Here is a 22,527-nt window from a genome sequence, read left to right as displayed (position 1 = left end):
GAAGAATGGGGATCGAGTAATATTGTATGTGGATCTCCAGATTGGCAAGTAGGGTAGTGTGGTAGGGAGTGGAGGTTTGGATAGAGATCTGTAGATTAGCAAGTAGAGGTGGAGTGGTAGGGAGTGGAGGTTGGGTAGAGATCTCCAGATTAGTCAAGCAGAGGTGGAGTGGTAGGGAGTGGAGGTTGGGTAGAGATCTGTAGATTAGCAAGTAGAGGTGGAGTGGTAGGGAGTGGAGGTTGGGTAGAGATCTGTAGATTAGCAAGTAGAGGTGGAGTGGTAGGGAGTGGAAGTTGGGTAGAGATCTCCAGATTAGTCAAGCAGAGGTGGCATGGGAGGGAGTGGAGATTGGTCAAGCAGAGGTGGAGTGGTAGGGAGTGGAGGTTGGGTAGAGATCTGTAGTTTAGCAAGTAGAGGTGGAGTGGTAGGGAGTGGAGGCTGGGTAGAGATCTCCAGATTGGTCAAGCAGCGTGGCATGGGAGAGAGTGGAGATTGGTCAAGCAGAGGTGGAGTGGTAGGGAGTGGAGGTTGGGTAGAGATCTGTAGATTAGCAAGTAGAGGTGGAGTGGTAGGGAGTGGAGGTTGGGTAGAGATCTGTAGATTAGCAAGTAGAGGTGGAGTGGTAGGGAGTGGAGGTTGGGTAGAGATCTGTAGATTAGCAAGTAGAGGTGGAGTGGTAGGGAGTAGAGTTTGGGTAGAGATCTCCAGTTTGGTCAAGCAGAGGTCCCTACCATTCAATGTTTAAATGCATTGTTATAATGTGAAGCATAGCTGTTTCTTCTCGCTCAGCATCTTTTGTGCATTATGGGCTGTCTGACACCTTGATAGATATTTCCTGTTGTCTCTATTCCCATCCAACTGTACGCTCCCCCCCCCCCCAACCATGTTGTCTTGGGTTACCCCAGAGTGCTGCAGCTCCCAGTGATAAGGCCCTGAGCCTGTAGGTGAGTGGGAATGTGAGGAAGGTAAGATGGGGTAAGTGAGAGCTTGATGGTTGCCATGGACTCAGTGCACTGTAGAGCTTGTTTTGTCCTGTTTGCACCTAGGAAGCCAAGACTGATCTGCTTCAACCCTCTCTCCTTCACAGACCACAATGCTCTCAGGCAGCCGAGAGAGTTGCGAAACATGCAGTGTGTGAAGGTGGATTTGAGGCTGATGCCCCCTGGCTGGGGAGTCACCCTCTCATCCAGGGGGTAGCAGATCCAGAGAGTTCTCCACCCTCAAGGGCTGTGAGGCTCTGACTTGAGGCAGGGGTCAGTAGGTTTTTGGATATTGAGGAATATGGAGTTAGTGGTGCTGTGATAATAGATCAGCCATAATCTCATGAGTGGTAGGGCGTTATTCACTTTTATATTGCGCTGTCAGAATGAAAAATGGTATTGTTAGAGTATAGAGAGTGAAGGGGAGATTGAGTAACTGCTCAAAGTACTGAGAGCTCTTGACAGAGTGAATGAGGAGGAACTTTTTTCCACTGGTAGCAGAGTTGAGAATTGGAACTGTGACCTGGTGTAAGGGAGTACTTTCTCACTGGTTACCAAAAGAGTGAATGATTTCCCGAAATGCAGTTGATTATAGGGCCTTGTTGTGAGATCGGGGGAAGAGGGACTACTAGGGAATCTCTTCAGAGAGCTAGCACAGGCATAATGGGCCAAATGGCCTCCTTTAGTGTCAGCTGACTGTAAACCTAGATGCTTCCCACATAGCTCTGAGGGACGGTAACAACATTGCTTGATAGTTCAGCTGCTGGGGACGGAGTTGTACATTTCCGTGCCCTGGCCAAATTCTAGCCTTGGTCACACGTATCGCCTCAGCCCTCTGTGCGTAATATCCAGGCTAAGTGTGAGCACATTTGCTTCTGGATCCGAGGTTGTGGGTTTGAATCCTGCTTCAGCCTCATGAACATGGGATCTCTGTAAAAAGTACGGCATGGGAAGGCTGGGGCACCTACAGCCAATGCCTCCCCCACCCCATGAGTAAAAAGATCACATGAAATCCCAGCTCTCTAGCCAACATTCATTTCTCAATCAGTGTGGTGACCTCACGCTTGTATCCTTGTTCTTTGAGGGAGGGATTCATTCACAAGATTGTGTGTGTGTGTGTGTGTGTGTGTGTGTGTGTGTGTGTGTGTGTGTGTGTGTGTGTGTGTGTGTGTGTGTGTGTGTGTGTGTGTGTGTGTGTGTGTGTGTGTGTGTGTGTGTGTGTGTGTGTGTGTGTGACATGACCTCGGAGCTCTGGGTGGCTCAGAGGCATGAACAGTTGGAGTGTGCCTTGGGGAGCTTGCACGGTTTGTCATTAAAAATTGTTTCCAAATAGGAGCTCCGGGAGAAAAACTGGAAGGCCATGGAGGCTTTGGCATCAACCGAAAAAATGTGTGGGGAGAAACTCTGCGCGGCTAAGCAAATAAAGGTGGTACACTGCGTGGGGCAACGGTGGGCAATCGGGGCTTGCGTGTTGTTTAGCAAAGGTCTTTAAGACCCAGGGCTGTCCTGTTGTATACCCAGCAATCAGTGGCTCTCTCAGACTTACAGTGGCGAGCGGTAGGGTACATCTTCCAGCTGGATACTACCCATTTCAGGCCATCCATTCGAGGGACACCCGAGCATTGGCTATAGCTTTCTCACACGATGCCAGGAGACACCCACAGCCACCGATTGGGTCTGGCTCTTGATTTCACCAGCTATACAAAATGATGAGGGGTATAGATAGGGCAGGCAGGCTCCCCGAGGGTGAGCTAGAGGTTGTAGGTCAAGGGTGAAAGGGGAAATGTTTAAGGGGGACGTGAGAGGGAACTTCACTCAGGGTGACGGGAGCGTGGAACAAGCTGCCAGTGGAAGTGGTGCGGGTGTGAGTTCAATTTCAACATTTAGGAGAAATGTGGATGGGAGGAGTATAAAGGGCTATGGGGCCAGGCAGAATAAGAGTAGATGGGCCAAAGGGCCTGTTTCTGTGCTGTAGTGCTCCATGACTCTAAGACTCTGACCATGTGACTGCATCCAACAAAAGTGCAACGAGGGACGCAGAGCGATTACTTGCCTGATGTTCTGCTGATAGTTGTGGATATTGGAATGTTGTCGTTTGCCAAACTAGTTCACCAGAACTTCACCTGGCTAGTTTGGGCCTCTGAAGTAATGCGCTAAGATTTCAGTTCCTGGTCACTGCAGTGTAGCTAACCCATTGATGGAGATGTTGACATCTTCAGGCCTGGCTGCACTTATCGCCCTGACGCCTATACCTCGAAAACCACCGAAGGATTGTCTTTGCATTTTGTTTCCTCACCAACTCTAGGAATTGCTTTTGACATTGTCTGCAGGAGATGTCTCCAGGTGTGGGTTGGTGGTATCCGCCTCAGCCCCACACACCCCCCTCTTCTCTTACACTTCCCAACATTTCCAACTTTTTAATGCTATGGACCAGTACCTTTAAGCAATGTTCCGTGCGCCTCAGCCTCAGGTTGGCTACCCCTGATTTACACCATCAGACCATGAGACATTTTGCCAGTTGATGATCTTTCCATCATGGCTGATTTATTACTGCTTTCAGCCCCATTCTCCTGCCTTCTCCCTGCAACCTTGGGTACCCCCTGCACCTGTTAAAGTGGCCACTGAGTGTATGTTCGTGGTCTTCTGCTGCTGCAGCCCATCCACATCAAGGTTCAACGTGTTGTGCATTCAGAGATGCTCTTCTGCACACCACTGTGGTAATGGATCCCCATTTGAGTTGCTGTCACCTTCCTGTCAGCTTGAAACAGTCTGACTGTTCTCCTCTGACCTCTCATTAACAAGGTGTTTTCGCCCACAGAACTGGATGTCTTATTTTCATTTTTTTTTGCACCATTCTCTCTAAACACTAGAGATTCTTGTGTGTTTATTTTTAAAAAAAAACAGGAGACCATCAGTTTCTGAGAAACCACCCCATCTGGCACCAGCAATTATTTCACGGTCAAAGTCACTTGGATCACATTTCTTCCCCACTCTGATGTTTGGTCTGAACAACAGAACCTCTTGACCATGTCAGCATGCTTTTATGCATTGAGTTGCTGCCACATGATTGGCTGATAAGATATTTGCATTAACGAGCAGGTTTAGGGGTGTACCTAGTAAAGAGACCATTCAGCATATCTGCACTGCTTCTTCCCCACCGGGCTAGATCCTAGGGCTCCCTACTCTGTGGATGGGCTGCAGAGGTTCAAGTGAATGGTTCGCCAGCTCCACCATCTCAAAGAGTACACTATAAATATCAGTAATGGCCAGGTCCTTAAAATAAGTAATAGAAACATCATTAATTGGGGGGGGGAGGGGTAGATGAGCAATTAATTCCAGAATCTAACTTGGTGATGTTGATTTTCCTGGTAGTTTGGGTTACCAATATTCCAAAATCTCCAGCAACCTGGGAAACGGAGACAGACGGGGGAAACACTCTTGGCCAATTATCAATCATCTCAGCTGTCTGATCACTTCTTCCCTCCCACAGTGGGCGGTGGGAGTGCTGTCCCGACTGAATGGGCCCCGATTGCAATGATTGCAGAATCCCCTCTCGGTGTGGGACTGAATCGATCTGTGTGTGTATTTTCCTTTAGGAAGAGGCAGAACAGCAACTGCAGATGGTCCACCAACAAACCAAAGAGATACTGCAAGGGCTCTTCCCAGAGGTATCAGTGCCTTCACAACAGGTAGGAAATGGCAGGGGGAGGGGGAAAAATCGTGATTTAGGTACTGGGAATGTGTGCTGAGTGACTGCTGCCTGGCTCCCTGAAGAGGGTTTCCTATTATGGGCAGCTCCCCGCATTACAGAGTGGTTGTGTTCCTAGAAAACAATCAGAATTGTTATTTTACAAAACATGAACCCCCACCCTTCTCCCGTTGTCCTGCATTCTAAGTGAAGATGCATTCTTGGATTTTGTCGATGATGACCTGTTTTTTCTAAATCCCCTGCCTGTATTTAGCCTTGACCGTGGGATTCCTCAGGGAAAGAAAAGGCATTTACGGACTGAATTTGTAGAAAAGAAGAAAATGACACTGTAAATTATAATGTCCACAAGAAGGGTGGCAAAATTCTTAAAAGGAAATTGGATAAAATATCTTTTGCAGAAACAGTGTAAAAAGTGAAACTGATTATTTGGTCCACTCAAGGGGCTAGGATTGGCACAATAGGCTGAAGGGTCTCGTTTAAACTGTCTGCTTCTGTGATTCCACGTTGTTTAGTAGTTGGAAGTGCACACTGACAATCATACCTTGGCTTTCAGCTCTACAGTGAATGGCTGCAAGAGTTCAGACAGAAGGCCCAGGAGTCCCTGAACCAGAAGTCCACAGATCCCTCAGTGAGTAAACAGCACAAGTTCAATAGTTCTGCATGAGATTATGGTGACCTGTTGGCTTTTGTATTTACACACAGAATGCTGGTGGAACACAGCAGGCCAGGCAGCATCTATAGGGAGAAGCACTGTCAACGTTTCGGACCGAGACCCTTTGTCAGGACTAACCGAAAGGAAAGATAGTAAGAGACTTGAAAGTAGAGGGGGGAGGGAGAAATGTGAAATGATAGGAGTAGACAGGAGGGGGTGGGATGAAGCTAAGAGCTGGAAAGGTGTTTGGTGAAAGTGATACAGAGCTGGAGAAGGGAAAGGATCATGGGACGGGAGGCCTCAGGAGAAAGAAAGTAGGAGGGGGGGAGCACCAGAGGGAGATGGAGAACAGGCAAACAACTAAATATGTCAGGGATGGGATAAGAAGGGGAGGAGGGGCATTAACGGAAGTTAGAGAAGTCAATGTTCATGCCATCAGGTTGGAGGCTACCCAGCCGGTTTATAACGTGTTGTTCCTCCAACCTGAGTTTGGATTCATTTTGACAGTAGAGGAGGCCATGGATAGACATATCAGAATGGGAATGGGACGTGGAATTAAAATGTGTGGCCACTGGGAGATCCTGCTTTTTCTGGCGGACCGAGCGTAGGTGTTTAGAGAAACGGTCTCCCAGTCTGCGTCGGGACGGCCTATCTACTGATATCTACTATAAGCCTACAGACTCTCACAGCTACCTGGACTATTCCTCTTCCCACCCTGTCTCTTGCAAAAATGCCTATCCCCTTCTCACAATTCCTCCATCTCCGCCGCATCTGCTCTCAGGATGAGGCTTTTCATTCTAGGACGAAGGAGATGTCTTCCTTTTTTAAAGAAAGGGGCTTCCCTTCTTCCACCATCAACTCTGCTCTCAAACACATCTCTCCCATTTCCCGCATATCTGCCCTCACCCCATCTACCCGCCACCCCACTTGGGATAGGGTTCCCCTTGTCCTCACCTACCAGCCACCAGCCTCCGGGTCCAACGTATAATTCTCCGTAACTTCAGCCACCTCCAACGGGATCCCACTACCAAACACATTTTTCCCTTCCCCCCCCCCTTTCTGCTTTTCGCAGGGATCGCTCCCTATGCGACTCCCTTGTCCACTCGTCCCCCCCATCCCTTCCCACCAATCTCCCTCCTGGCACTTATCCTTATAAACGGAACAAGTGCTACACCTGCCCTTACACTTCCTCCGTCACCGCCATTCAGGGCCCCAGACAGTCCTTCCAAGTGAGGCGACACTTCACCTGTGAGTCGGCTGGTGTGGTATACTGCGTCCAGTGCTCCCGGTGTGGCCTTTTATAGGTGAGACCCGATGCAGACTGGTAGACCGTTTCGCTGAACACCTACGCTCGGTCCGTCAGAAAAAGTAGGATCACCCAGTGGCCACACATTTTAATTACATGTCCCATTCCCATTCTGATATGTCTATCCATGGCCTCCTCTACTGTCAAGATGAATCCGCACTCAGGGTGGAGGAACAACACCTTATATACCGGCTGGGTAGCCTCCAACCTGATGGCATGAACATTGACTTCTCTAACTTACGTTAATGCCCCTCCTCCCCTTCTTATCCCACCCCTGACATATTTAGTTGTTTGCCTGTTCTCCATCTCCCTGTGGTGCTCCCCCCAACTTTCTTTCTCCTGAGGCCTCCCGTCCCATGATCCTTTCCCTTCTCCAGCTCTGTATCACTTTCGCCAATCACCTTTCCAGCTTTTAGCTGCATTCCACCCCCTCTGGTCTTCTATCATTTCGCATTTCCCCCTCCCCCCACTACTTTCAAATCTCTTACTATCTTTCCTTTCGGTTAGTCCTGACGAAGGGTCTCGGCCCGAAACGTCGACAGCGCTTCTCCCTATAGATGCTGCCTGGCCTGCTGTGTTCTACCAGCATTTTGTGTGTGTTGTTTGAATTTCCAGCATCTGCAGATTTCCTCGTGTTGGCTTTTGTATTTAAATTGTTTCTGGACTTGCCCTGTCTACTGATCTGTGACAGTTGTGGTTACAAGTCCAAGTCAGAGGCTGCAGGACATCTGGTGAAATACAGTACTGTTCCAAAGTTTTAGGCACATTATATATGAGGTGATTGATATGTTTGTGTCCTAAGGTAGAGGGAGTCAATTTAAATGTGTAAATGTAGGAGGGAACTATGTTGAAAAAATAAATGTGCTAGGTTTTCTAGAATTGACTCCTTCTACCTTAGGACACAAACATATCAATCACCCCTCGTATACCTAGGGTACCTATGGCATTGCAGTAGTTTTTGTGTATTGCACTGTACTGCTGCCGCAAAAAAAACTAATTTCATGACGTGAGTGATGATAAGCCTGATTCTGATACGAGTCTCCATTGTGAACTGAGAGTGGGAAGGGAGCAGGGAGAGAGGAATCATTGTTGGGAAAAGGAGAGGGGAGGGAGTGGAAAGCACCAGAGGGACATTCTGTAATGATCAGTAAATCAATTGTTTGGAATCAAATGACCTTGCTTGGTATCTCAAGGCTGGGTGTGTCTGCACCCATGTCACCCTGCCCCAGCACCCTTTCTTTATCATCTGTCCCACACCCCTCCCCACAGTGCTCCACCTGCAGCATTTCCACCATCGTTTGCTCCCACCAGCTTTACAAACTCACTGTTCACTCCACGTCAACAGGCATCCGGGCTATATATATGTACCTATGACTTTTGCACACTACTGTAAATCACTTTTTTGTTTGACGGCTCAAAGCCTTTCCACCATCCGCTCTGCTCAGTTCTGGTGCTGAGCTCGGACAACTCTCAAAGAGATCAACACCATTCAGCTCTCAGCGGGGCACTTGATTAGTACCCCATCCACCACCCAGGGGGGGTTTCTCATTGAAACCTATCTGATATCACAAGGCCCAGATAGAGTGAACGTGGAGTGGATGTTTCTGATAGTGGGAGAGTCTTGGACCAGAGGGCGCAGACTCAAAATAGAAGGACATTCCTGCAGAACGGAGCGAGGAGGAATTTCTTTAGCCAGAGGGCAATGGAGTTCATTGCCACAGATGGCCATGGAAGCCAAGTCATTGGGTATATTTAAAGAGGGGGTTGATGGGTTCGAGCTTAGTAAGGGTATCAAAGGCTATGGGGAGAAGGCAGGAGAATGGGGTTGAGAGATAATCAATCACCAGGATGGAACAGAATCGACGGGCTGAATGGCCCGATTCTGATCCTACGTCTTAATCTCTTCCCGAGCAGTGCCCAGAGTGTACAATGCACAACATGCACTGCAGATACTCACCTAGCCTCCTCCACCAGAACCCCTCGAATGCACAACTTCTGCTACCTGAAAGTAACCAGCATGTCCAAGTTGCACAGCATCCTAACTTGGAAATATATCCCTGGTCCTTCGTGCTTATGGCCTGTATTCACAAACACCCTCCCCAACAGCCCTGTTGAGCGCACCCCCATCAGAAGGACTGCAGCAGTTGAAGGAGACAGCTCACCACCACCACCCAGCAATGGGAAACAAGTGCTGGTCTTGCCAGTGATGAATTCAGAAGAAGCTGATTTTTGCAGCGCCCATGTGTTTCATGATTGGTTCGTGTCTGATGGCTATCCAGACCAGTCAGGCCATTGCCCTTGCCTGGTTTCTGTGGATGCTGATGGCTTACAGTTCCCAGGGGGAGTCCCAGGAATAGCAGCAGAAGCCTTCAGTTATCTCAGGATGAAGGCAGTCAGTGTACTAACTGGGCAAATGTGGAGCAACTTTCCTCAGCAGCCTGACCTGGAGCAAATGGTGGCATTCCTTGTCGAAGAGATGGCATCTCACGAACACAGCACACAGTTAGTATCGGTGTTTGCCAGCCAGCCTCGATAAAACTAAAGGATGAACACTCAGCGGAAATTTTATTAGCTACCTCCTGTACCTAATACAGTGGCCACTGTCATGTAGCCCGTGACGGGGTTACCAAACCAGCAGAAATGGAATGATATGGTGGAGTCTGGTATTACTGTAACTAAAAGTGTTTATTAGTAAACTAGTAATACAGTACAATAAAATGCAAATAGACATATAAAACAGGTTAGCAATGATATATACAGAAGTGTGGAAATATAAATCAAAACCAAGCTCTTTCAAAGTCTAGGGGTAAATGAATAGTCTTAAGATGATGTAGAGTTCAGTTCAGTTTAAGTCGAGGTAGTTGTTGTGGTACCTTTGGAGGGAGAGAGAGAGCGAGCGAGAGAGCGAGAGAGCGAGAGAGCGAGAGAGCGAGAGAGAGAGAGAGCGAGAGAGCGAGAGAGCGAGAGAGCGAGAGAGCGAGAGAGCGAGAGAGAGAGAGAGAGAGAGAGAGAGAGAGAGAGAGAGAGAGAGAGAGAGAGAGAGAGAGAGAGAGAGAGAGAGAGAGAGAGATATGAGCAGTTGCAGCAGGCAAACCTTCCGTTGTCCTCTTGTTCTGTTGTGGTCACCGACTGTGACCCCTCCATTCCCGGCCAGACCGTTCTTCAGTGATGAGCCTGTCACCCAGGCGAGGGTGGTCACACACACAAGCCCCCACCGGTCTGCCTTCACACACTGTGAGCCTCTGATCGATTCCCCCGAATCGATCCACCAAACCCCCATCTTCCTGTGGGTGCACAATGCTCTTCCAGTGTGCTGTGGTGAGTCTGCCTGTGTCTGAGCAGACTTGCTTTTTATCTCCCCTGATGGGGTACCAGCCATCCATCAACTGTCCATGTCCATCAAACTGGGCCACTCCTTGCTGTCTCAGCAAGAATGTTAACGAGCAAAGAAGAGTGTCCTTGTAGCAAAGGTAAATAATCAGTGAAGAAGCCATAATACTAAATTACGTGTCTCTCTCTCTCCTCTGTGTAGGATGCCTCCCCCCCCCCCCCCCTCTCGTTAGCAGCATAGTTCACAGGGGGGTCAACTCTGGACCCCATCTCCGCCTGGTTTGCTCATCACACATCACACCACTGAGTGTATGTTTGTGGTCTTCCGCTACTGTAGCCCATCCACTTCAGGATTTGACGTGTTATCCTTTCAGAGATGCTCTTCTGCACACCGCTGTTGTAACACGTGGTTATTTGAGTTACTGTCACCTTCCCATCAGCTTGAACCAGACTGGCCATTCTCCTCTGACCTCTCTCATTAACAAGGCGTTTTCACCCAGAGAGCTGCCATGCACTGGATGTTTTTTGTTTGTTGTACCATTCTCTGTAAACTCTAGAGACTGGTGTGTGTGACAGTCGCAGGAAATCATCAGTTTCTGAGATACTCAAACCACCCCATCTGGCACCAATAGTTATTCCACGGTGAAAATCACTTGGATCACATAATTTTCCCCATTCTGAAGTTTGGTCTGAAAAACAACCGAACCTCTTGACCGTGTCTGCATGCTTTTGTGTATTGTGTTGCTGCCACACAATCGGCTGATTAGATATTTGCGCTGGTGAGTAGGTGCACCCATTGAAGTAGCCATTGAATGTAGATTTAGTGTAAGAGACAATAGATCCAAAGGATGTTAGAGGGAGAACCTTTGTCAAGAGAATGAGTGATGGGTACAGGAGCCTGAAGGAACAGCTCCTTCCTGACCACCATCAGATTTCTAAATGGACAATGAATCCATGAACACTACCTTTTTTTTTGTACTTAATATATATATATCCTTTTGTAATTTATTGTTTCTTTAATTATTATGTATGGCAATGCACAGCAGCCACAAAGCAACAAATTTCATGAGATATGCGAGTGATATCAAACCTGATTCTGATCGCTGCCTGAGAGAGCGGTGAATGCAGAGTCACTGACAGTATTTCAGTATCCATACGAGCACTAGATTCACCTCAGCATAGATGGCTACTAGCCAGTTGCTGGAAGATGGGATTAATACAGATGGGTGTCCAGTGGTAAGAGTAAACATGATGGGCCAAATGGCCCACTTCCATACTCTAACTCTACTGGTAGTTTTGTGCTCTGCTGTCACCGCTCCACCACAAGTTAAATCGCCTCCCAGTTCCAATTATGATCAGAGGTTTGTTACAAAAATTTATCGTCCTGTTAATAATATTTATTTTCCTTTCCATTTTTCTCTCAGTAGTCTGCCCCTCACCACCTGCCTTTCCTGTAGGTTGTTTACCGCTGACCTCCCCCACCCTTCACCCAGTGCTAGCACTCTTCTCTCTGAAGTGTGGATAGGATCCGAGCGCCAGCAGAAGCTAGGCTGAGACGTCCGTGTGGTACTGAGGGAGTGCTCTCCTTCTCTCTGCACTCTCACGTGGATGTGAATGAACCTGTAGCACCATTTTGCAGAACAGTTGGTTAATTCTCCCAGTGAAATCCAAGATGGTGGCACGACGCAGCTTGCAGCGGCCACTCCAGAGCTGATTATCTGTTATTTGTGAAGTGGGGTGCCGTGCGCAATCATAATCGATTGAAAACGGACGTGGGAGCATGGAGGAACATCGGGAAATCTCCAGGAAGACCTTCTTCGTTGCTCCTGCTGCTGTGAGGTCCGGGACTCTGCTGGAAAGAACAGGCCCCCAGTCCTCGGGGTCGCATTGCCGATGTCTGTTGGCGGGGCCGTCTTAATATGCTTGGCAGAGGATGGTGCTCGGAGAAGCTGTGCTGGAGGGAATGGTCGTCGGCTCAGAGGTTCGACGGACTTGGAGCCCGCTGCAGTCAGGTCGCTTTCAGTGTGTGCTGTGTCTGCGAGGCTGAGTCGGGCAGCACCGTGGAAGTTTATAGCGGGGGTATTCCCTTCTGCTGCCAGCGTGGGATGGCGAGTCTGTCGGGACCCTGGGGACTTGTGGAAACTGTGTGGTGATTTCTTTTGAACTTATAGTCTTTTAACATCTTTGGACTATTTTTACTGTGCCCATGGCCTGTTTTTTTTTTATCAATTATGCTATTGTTTGCACTGTTGTAACTATATGTTGTAACTATGTGGTTTGTGCAGGTCTTGTAGCTTTAGTTTTTGGTCTTGTTTTGTCTGGTAGATTTGGAGCTCCTTTCCGGGGAACGCGCTAAGACGGTAGCGTGATATTAATACACAGCAGCCTCTCCGGACTCTGGATTGGGGATTGCCAAACGTTATGTGGATTTTTTGGTGTAGTCTGTTTTGTCATATGCTTTTGTGATATCATTCTGGAGGAACATTGTCTCATTTTTTAACTGCATTGCATTTGTGGTTCCTAAATGACAAATAAACTGAATCTGAAATAAAAAAAACAGAAAATCCAGGTCAGGCAGTAGCTATGGAGAGAGGAATAAAGTTGGTGTATGATATGGATAACCTTTCATCTGATGTAGTTGCTGACTGAAACATTAACTTCTTTATCACTCCGCAGATGATGTCCGACCTCATCGGCATTTTTTAAATTTCAGCTTTGCAGCATAGAGTACAACAGTACAGAAACAGGTCCTTCAGCCCATCTAGTTTGTGCTGAGCTGGACGGCATGGTAGCATAGTGGCTAGCATAACACTTTACAGTGCCAGCGATCAGTGTTCAGTTCCCACTGCTGTCTGTAAGGAATTTGTACATTCCCCCTTTACACAAGTGAGTGCTTTGGTTTCCTCCCACCTTCCAAAATGTACTGGTTACTGACTCGTGGGCAAGTTGTGTTGGTGCCCCCAGCACATCCTCAGGCTGTGTTGGCCATTGACTCAAATAACACGTTTCACTGCATGTTTCAATGGACATCTGACAAATAAAGCTCATCTTTAATTTTTATGTTGGCAGCTTCGTCCATTCGACCCACACCTGAATCATAGCCCTTCTTCCCACTCATACTGTCATTGAGTGTTGTGGCACGATGCATCTCCTGGTATTTTGTCCAATATACTCTCATTGGCCACTTTATTAGATACACCTGTACACCTCATTAATGCAACATTTCATCAGCCAATCATGTCCAGCAACTCGATGCATGAAAGCATACAGACATGGTCAAGAGGTTCAGTTGTTGTTCAGGCCAAACATCAGAATGGGGAAGAAATGTGACTCAAGTGTCTTTGACCGTGGAATGATTGGTGGTGCGAGAGGGGGTGGTTTAAGTGTCTCAGAAACTGTTGATCTGCTGGGATTGTCATGTGCAGCTGTCCCTAGAGATTACAGGTGCGATAACCAAAAACATCCATGGCTGAAAATGCCTTGTTAATGAGAGAGGTCAGAGGAGAATGGCCAGGCTGGTTCAAACTGACAGGAAGGTGACAGTAACTCAAATACTATGCGTTACAACAGTGGTGTGCAGAAGAGCATCTCTGAACGCACAACGCGTCAAACGTTGAAGCAGATGGGCTCCAGCAGCAGAAGACTGTGAACGTACGGTGGCCACTTTATTAGATACCTCACTGCAGTTACAAACTGGTTAACTGTCATTGCCTGATTGCTGCTTACTGTGCACAAATGGTTTTTCTTTCAGTGTTACTTGTACTTTAGAAGGTGCATTATTGGCTGGGAGACACTCTGGAGTGTTTTGTCTTGAAATTACTGAACAAGAACGAAGGACTTTTTTATCATCAGAAATGTCACTGGGCTTTCATTTTTGTTTTTTTTCAGGACTTAGTACTTAAATTACAAGAAGCAGAAGAAGCCCAAAGCACTTTACAAGCAGACTGTGAGCAGTACAGGACGGTTCTCGCCGAGACAGTGAGTGTGTTCAGTTCTCCTTCCCCCAGGCTTGGCCGCGATCCAGGGACTGCACTTCTCAACCCCTCTTTCCTCTGCTTGGCTTTGCAGGAGGGGATGCTGAGGGACCTTCAGAAGAGCGTAGAAGAGGAGGAGCACGTGTGGAAAGCAAAGGTAGCGGAGTCTGAAACACAACTTCGGCAGGTGAGTGCTTGTGGAACGGTCCAGCTCTGCGCAGTTTGAAATAGATGAGAGCGCCCTCTCATGGAACAGACTAAGAGTTCTGGCTCCGGTGTGTGGGACAGCACGGGAGCACAGTGGTTAGTGCAATCACTGACTGGGGTTCATTGCCTACACTGCCTGTAAACAGTTAGTATGCTTTCCTCATGACTGCTTGGGTTTCCTCCCACGTTCCAGCAACTTATAGTTAGGGTTAACAAGTTGAGGACGTGTTATATTGGTGCCGTAACACGGCAGCATTTGCAGTTTGCCCACAGATCAATCCTCGCTGATTTGATGTGACACAGGCGGTACACTTCACTGTGCAAATAATCTGCTCTTGTAAACCTTTACTTAAAATTGTCTCTGACTCTCTCTTTACCTGGGCAGGGATCACTTTAGTTTTGACAAGGTGTGAATTATAGGCAACGTCATTGGAAGTCACCACCCCCACACATCTGCTGGTTTCCACGACTGTATGAACGGAAGTTGAAAGCCATTCAGAATCAGAATCGTATTTAATATCATTGGTGTATGTTGTGAGATTGCCTACGTCAACCTGATGGGTGTCACATGGTTCTATACATTCCAACCAAACCCTTCACACCTCAAATTTTTCTCTTTTTTTTTACCCCCTCTCATAAATTTGTCTCCTTACCAGGGTATGATTCAGGAAGTGAAACCCATCAAGCTGTGATTTAGATATTGATGAGTGCCCTTCGGGGTATTGGATTGTGGTGTGTCAGTATCATGCAACCTCCCCTTTTGTCTCATCAGTGTACACAGTGCTCCATGCTGTGTGTCTCTTCTCTCATCCAGCAATGCCCCTTTACTGCAAAGTGCCAGGGCATCTGTGTTTTGTAAAGTGCCTTGGAAGGATAGGTCCAGGTCTTTTTAAAAAAATCTTTAGATGAGGTTCACGTTGAGTGTCATCCATGGCTCAGGAGAAGTGGGCATGTAGCCTGCACCTCGGTGATTCAGAGAATATGGGTGTGTTGGCTCCTGTAAGGCATCGGTATTTTCTTCATCCTTTTACCAATCTTGCCTCAGGACCATTCCCCAGCCCGGAACTGTTCCTTCACACCTTATAAGTGACCATAAGACCATTTGATTGAGGAGCAGTATTGGGCCATTTGGCCCATTGAGTCTGCTTGTCATTTCATCATGGCTGATCCAATTTTCCTCTCCGCCCCAATCTCCTGCCTTCTCTTCCCCGCATCCCTTCATGCCCTGACTCATCAAGAATCTATCAACCTCTGCCTTAAATATACATAAAGCCTGTGGCAAAGAATTCCACAGATTCACCGCTCTCTGGCTTAAGAAATTCCTCCTCATTTTCATTCTAAAAGGATGCCCTTCTATGTGTCCTCTGGTCTTAGACTCTCCCATCCTAAGAAACATCCTCTCCACATCCACTCCATCAAAGCCTTTCACCATTCGACAGATTTCAATGAGGTCACCCTCATTCTTCTGAATTCTAGTGAATATAGGCCAAGAGCCATAATTTTCTTTGAACTCTCTCTAGTTTCAGCACATCCTTTCTAAGATAAGGGGCCCAAAACTGCTCACAATACTCCCAAGTGAGGCCTCACCAGTGCTTTATAAAGTCTCAACATTACATTTTTGCTTTTATATTCTAGTCCTCTTGAATGAATGCTAACATTGCATTTGCCTTCCTTACCACAGACTCAACCTGCAAGTTATCCTTTAAGAGAATCCTGCACAAGGACTCAAGTCTCTTTCTGCCTCAGTTTTTTTGTGTTTTCAACCCTTTCGTTTCTTCTACCAAAGTGCATGATTATGCACTTTCCGATGCTGTATTCCATCTGCCATTTCTTTGCCCTTACTTCTAATTTGTCTAAGTCCTTCTGTAACCTCTGTACTTCATCAAAACTACCTGCCCCTCCACCTACCTTCATAACGTCTGCAACCTTTGGAACAAAACCCACAATTCCATTATCCAAATCATTGACGGATAACGTAAAAAGAATTGAGCCCAACATAGACTCCTGTGAAACACCACTAGTCACCGGCAGGCAACCAGAAAAGTCTCCCTTTACTCCCACTCTTTGCCTCCTACTTTGTCCATGCTAGAATCTTTCCTGTAATTCTGTGGGCTCTTAGCTTGTTAAGCAGCCTCATGTGCAGCACCTTGTCAAAGGATTTCAAAAAATCCAAGTACACAACATCAACAAATTCTCATTTGTCTATCCTGCTTGTTATTTCTTCAAAGAATTCCAATAGACTTGTCAGGCAAGACTTTTCCCTGGAGGAAACCATGCTGACTACGGCCTATTTTATCATGGGCCTCCAAGTACCCTGAGACCTCATCCTTGATAATCGACCGTTTGCTATAAATATGGCAATCCCCTGCCCATGCAGTGAAATATTTGCACTGGAGCAATATCAAACAGAATTTGGCACAGAGCCTCATAGATTAGGACTGGCAACCTAAAGCTTGGTTAAAGATATGGTTTTAAGTACTGATATGGTTTTAAGTACTGATATAAAGAAGGAGAAGCACAAAGGGGTTTTGAAGGGTACTTCTTCACCCTGGAGGTGAAGTGGGTTACTTCTGGCAGACAGACTAATGAGGATGTGGGAGAAGAATTATCTAAGACGGTGCTGGGGAAAGGGCAAAGATGGAGAAGTGGGGTTGGAACTCAAATGATGAGGGGACCCAGTTATCTTTAAAGAATAGAATTTACAGCTAATAGAAAAGTCTCCAGTCCTTTGCTCTGAAATGAAAGACTGAGGTGTGAAGGTGCTCATGGATCTCCCTCTAGAGAGTTCAGAGAAGTCTGACTCAATGAGTAAACCCAGCAGGTAGCCCTAGAGTGGCTGCTTGCCCTGATTTGGCTATATGGACTTGTCCATTGACATTGAAGTAACCTGTATGGCACAGATGGGCCGAAGGGAATCCAGGGGAAGAGGGAGGAGAGAATAGAGGCTCATGATCTAAGAAGCCCGCTTATTCTCCACACAAACCTCTTCCCCTTCAGTTGTAAAATCTGCACAGATGTCGATTTGTACGTATATGGAGAGTTACTCCAAGTTCCAAGAGTGAGTTTTTAAGCAGTGGGTTGGGGAACTCAGAGTAACCAGAAGTCAGAGACAGAGTCACAAGAATGAGAGATCCTGTAGATGCTGCAAATCAAAGTAACCCACACAAAATGCTGGAGGAACTCAGCAGGCCAGACAGCATCTATAGAAAAGAGTAAACAGTCGATATTTTGGGCTGAGACTCTTCTTCAGGACTGGAAAAAAGAGATGAGAAGTCAGAATAAGATTTCTCAAACTTCTGGTAATTGCCCCATCCCGCTCTCCTTCACCATTCTCCATTCCCATTTCCCTCCCTCGCCTTTTCTCCTTACCTGCCCATCAACTCCCTCTGGTACTCCTCCCTCTTCCCTTTCTTCCAATGCCTTCTGTCCTCTCCTATCAGATTCCCCCTTCTCCAACTCTATCTCTTTCACCAATTGACTTCCCAGCTTGCTACTTCAACCCCTCCCCTCTTCCATTTTCATCTATCACCTACCACCTCTTCTTCCTCTCGTCCCACCTTCTTACTTTTGACTATCTAATCTCTTTTTCCCCAGTCCTGCTGAAGGGTCTCGACCCGAGACGTTGATTGTCAATGCGAGGAGCATTCGTAACAAGGTGGATGAATTGAATGTGCAGATAGTTATTAATGAATATGATATAGTTGGGATCACAGAGACATGGCTCCAGGGTGACCAAGGATGGGAGCTCAACATCCAGGGATATTCAATATTCAGGAGGGATAGACAGGAAAGAAAAGGAGGTGGGGTAGCATTGCTGGTTAGAGAGGAGATTAACGCAATAGAAAGGAAGGATATTAGCCTGGAGGATGTGGAATCGATATGGGTAGAGCTGCATAACACTAAGGGGCAGAAAACGCTGGTGGGAGTTGTGTACAGGCCACCTAACAGTAGTAGTGATGTTGGGGATGGCATTAAACAGGAAATTAGAAATGCGTGCAATAAAGGAACAGTAGTTATAATGGGTGACTTCAATCTGCATATAGATTGGGTGAACCAAATTGGTAAGGGTGCTGAGGAAGAGGATTTCTTGGAATGTATGCGGGATGGTTTTCTGAAGCAACTAGAGAGCAGGCCATTCTAGACTGGGTATTGAGCAATGAGGAAGGGTTATTTAGCAATCTTGTCGTGTGAGGCCCCTTGGGTAAGAGTGACCATAATATGGTGGAATTCTTCATTAAGATGGAGAGTGACATAGTTAATTCAGAAACAAAGGTTCTGAACTTAAAGAAGGGTAACTTTGAAGGTATGAGACGTGAATTAGCTAAGATAGACTGGCAAATGATACTTAAAGGGTTGCCAGTGGATATGCAATGGCAAGCATTTAAAGATCGCATGGATGAACTACAGCAATTGTTCATCCCAGTTTGGCAAAAGAATAAACCAGGGAAGGTAGTGCACCCGTGGTTGACAAGGGAAATTAGGGATAGTATCAAGTCCAAAGAAGAAACATATAAATTAGCAAAAAAAAAAGCGGCACACCTGAGGACTGGGAGAAATTCAGAGACCAGCAGAGGAGGACAAAGGGCTTAATTAGGAAAAGGAAAAAAGATTATGAGAGAAAGCTGGCAGGGAACATAAAAACTGACTGTAAAAGCTTTTATAGCTACGTGAAAAGAAAAAGATCAGTCAAGATAAATGTAGGTCCTTTACAGTCAGAAACAGATGAATTGATCATAGGGAACAAAGACATGGCAGACCAATTGAATAACTACTTTGGTTCTGTCTTCACTAAGGAGGACATAATTAATCTTCTGGAAATAGTAAGGGACCGAGGGTCTAGTGAGATGGAGGAACTGAGGGAAATACATGTTAGTAAGGAAGTGGTGTTAGGTAAATTGAAGGGATTAAAGGCAGATAAATTCCCAGGGCCAGATGGTCTGCATCCCAGAGTGCTTAAGGAAGTAGCCCAAGAAATAGTGGATGCATTAGTGATAATTTTTCAAAACTCCTTAGATTCTGGATTAGTTCCTGAGGATTGGAGGGTGGCTAATGTAACCCCACTTTTTAAAAAAGGAGGGAGAGAGAAACCAGGGAATTATAGACTGGTTAGTCTGACATCGGTGGTGGGGAAAATGCTAGAGTTGGTTATCAAAGATGTGATAACAGCACATTTAGAAAGAGGTGAAATCATCGGACAAAGTCAGCATGGTTTGTGAAAGGAAAATCATGTCTGACGAATCTTATAGAATTTTTTGAAGATGTAACTAGTAGAGTGGATAGGGGAGAGCCAGTTGATGTGGTATATTTAGATTTTCAAAAGGCTTTTGACAAGGTCCCACACAGGAGATTAGTGTGCAAACTTAAAGCACACGGTATTGGGAGTATGGTATTAATGTGGATAGAGAATTGGTTGGCAGACAGGAAGCAAAGAGTGGGAGTAAATGGGACCTTTTCAGAATGGCAGGCAGTGACTAGTGGGGTACCGCAAGGCTCAGTTGTGGGACCCCAGTTGTTTACAATATATATTAATGATTTAGACGAGGGAATTAAATGCAGCATCTCCAAGTTTGTGGATGACACGAAGCTGGGCGGCGGTGTTAGCTGTGAGGAGGATGCTAAGAGGATGCAGGGTGACTTGGATAGGTTAGGTGAGTATTTTCACCATAATTAATTGAGCCGAAATCAATAGTCTTAATTTTGGACTAAGTATCTATTCTGCTCATTCTAAGCCCCCTTGAAGTCATTCGTAGACTAGGCCTAAAGTTAGGAGTAATAGGATGGTTGTTGGGGCAAATTCATGGCAGATGCAATTTAATGTGGATAAATGTGAGGTTATCCACTTTGGTTGCAAGAACAGGAAAACAGATTATTATCTGAATGGTGGCCAATTAGGAAAAGGGGAGATGCAACGAGACCTGGGTGTCATTGTACACCAGTCATTGAAGGTGGGCATGCAGGTACAGCAGGCGGTGAAAAAGGCAAATGGTATGTTGGCATTCATAGCAAAAGGATTTGAGTACAGGAGCAGGGAGGTTCTACTGCAGTTGTACAAGGCCTTGCTGAGACCGCACCTAGAATATTGTGTGCAGTTTTGGTTCCCTAATCTGAGGAAAGACATTCTTGCCATAGAGGGAGTACAGAGGGAGTACAGAGAAGGTTCACCAGATTGATTCCTGGGTTGGCAGGACTTTCATATGAAGAAAGACTGGATCGACTAGGCTTATACTCACTGGAATTTAGAAGATTGAGGGGGGATCTTATTGAAACGTATAAAATTCTAAAGGGATTGGACAGGCTGGATGCAGGAAGATTGTTTCCAATGTTGGGGAAGTCCAGAACGAGGGGTCACAGTTTAAGGATAAAGGGGAAAGCCTTTTAGGACCGAGATGAGGAAAAACTTCTTCACACAGAGTGGTGAATTTGTGGAATTCTCTGCCACAGGAAACAGTTGAGGCTGGTTCATTGGCTATATTTAAGAGGAAGTTAGATATGGTCCTTGTGGCTAAAGGGATCAGGGGGTATGGAGAGAAGCCAGGTACAGGGTTCTGAGTTGGATGATCAGCCATGATCATACTGAATGGTGGTGCAGGCTTGAAGGGCCAAATGGCCTACTCCTGCACCTATTTTCTATGTTTCTATGTTTACTGTTTTCCATAGATGCTGCCTGGCCTGCTGTGTTCCTCCAGCATTTTGTGTGTTTGTCAGAGTTGAGAGTTCAACTTTTATTTGTTAGTTCCCTATCCTATCAGTTAGGGGCTGAGCTGCCGCTAGGCTGGTCTGACTGTGTCTGGTGAGATGCTGCACTTCCAGAAGGTGCCACCTCTCAGAGCCTGGGCTCTGAATGACGGGGGACAGGGTCGCTGCTGCAGTGGCTGTGGGTTGAGCCTGGCCCAGTCGAAATTAAAGACAGAGGATGCCAGAAATGCTCTGCAAGTCAGGCAGCACGTTTCGGATTTCGAACTTTGCATCAGAGCTTGAGACATCTGATTGTACTGGCAAATATCAGAATAGTGTATTATCACTGGCGCGCGCGCACACACACAGTGAAATTTGTTGTTTTGTGGCAGCAGGACAGTGCAAAATATAAATATACTATAAATTATAAGATATAAGTAGTGCAAACAGAGAGCAAAAAAAATGTGAGGTTGTGTTCATGGGTTCATTGTCCATCCAGAAATCTGTTGGAGGGGAAGAAGCTGTTCCTAAAATGTAGACTGTTTGTCTTCAGGCTCTGATGGTAGCATTGGGAAGAGGGCATGTAGATGGTCAGGACCCTTAATGATGGATGCCTCCTTTTTGAAGTAGCACCTTTAGAAGATGTCCTCAATCCAGGGGAGGCGAGTGCCCGTGGTGGAGCTGGCTGAGTTTGCAACCCTCTGCAGCATTTTCTGATCCTGTGTATTGGCCCCTTCATACCAGATGGTGATATGACCAGTTAGAATGCTCTCCACGGTGCATACATGGTATCATCATCAGGGATTTAGTAACAGAGTAAATATCTCCACTGGTGATTGTACGCAGACCCATGCATCCTGCTGCATAGCAGCAGTGGCTGCACCCTTTAATGCGAGGCCGTTGCATGGGTCCAGTGGTTTGTTGTTTTCCTAACAGTTTGTTGAGCAGTTGTCCTGGCATCAACTACACTCAGAAGCCACTTCCCTGTACATCTGCTCATTAATACAAATACCTAATCAGACAATCATGTGGTAGCAATTCAATGCTTGAGAGCATGCAGACATGGTCAAGAGGTTCAGTATTTGTTCAGGCCAAATGGAGAAGGAATGTGATAGTTGACCCCCAGGAGGTTTTGATGTTCTCAGTGACTTTGAATGTGGAATGCTTATTGGTGCCAGATGGGGTGGATTGAGTATCACAGAAAATGCTGATCTCCTGGGATTTTCACACGCAGCAGTCTCTAGAGTTTACAGAGAATTGTGTGAGAAACAAAAGATAAAATCCAATGAGCAGAAGTTCTGAGGGCGAAAATAGCTTGTTAAAGAGAGAGGTCAGAGGAGAATGGCCAGACTGGTTCAAGCTGACAGGAAGGTGATAGTAACTCAAATAACCCAGCGTTACAATGGTGGTGTGCAGAAGAGCATCTCTGAATTCACAGCATGTCAAACCTTGAAGTGGATGGGCTCCAGTAACAGAAGACCATGAACATGCACTCAGTATTCAGTTTATTAAGTACAGATGGCCACTGAGTGTGTGTAAACCACTCCTCACAGGATTATGAGAGCAGGATTATTTTAACTTGTATTTCAAGGTTTTTTTAAAGTGTAGTCTCCACACTCTAATACGGCTTTATGTGAAGCTAGTAGTTGATGATATCAGCTAATATGTGGTAATCATGATCTGTTTGCATTAAT

The 22,527-nt window shown here is 46.4% G+C and overlaps 1 protein-coding gene across 3 annotated transcripts in view; it reads left to right on the top strand.

The window, feature by feature from the left end:
• LOC140730726 (ribosome-binding protein 1-like) overlaps positions 1–22,527 on the top strand; it is a 155,005-nt gene that overhangs the window by 100,692 nt on the left and 31,786 nt on the right. For 2 of the 3 annotated variants that reach the window (XM_073051547.1, XM_073051544.1), the window contains exons 12-16: positions 2,314–2,406; positions 4,577–4,669; positions 5,243–5,317; positions 13,866–13,955; positions 14,046–14,138. In XM_073051547.1, coding sequence (XP_072907648.1) covers positions 2,314–2,406; positions 4,577–4,669; positions 5,243–5,317; positions 13,866–13,955; positions 14,046–14,138 — 444 coding nt within the window. The remainder of the gene's footprint in view (positions 1–2,313; positions 2,407–4,576; positions 4,670–5,242; positions 5,318–13,865; positions 13,956–14,045; positions 14,139–22,527) is intronic. The other variant, XM_073051545.1, reaches the window with a different exon arrangement.

The sequence above is a fragment of the Hemitrygon akajei genome, chromosome 7, assembly GCF_048418815.1.
Source record: "Hemitrygon akajei chromosome 7, sHemAka1.3, whole genome shotgun sequence".
Lineage (NCBI taxonomy): Eukaryota > Metazoa > Chordata > Chondrichthyes > Myliobatiformes > Dasyatidae > Hemitrygon > Hemitrygon akajei.
The sequence above is the reverse complement of the archived record's forward strand: the minus strand, read 5'-3'. Positions and strand labels throughout refer to the sequence as shown.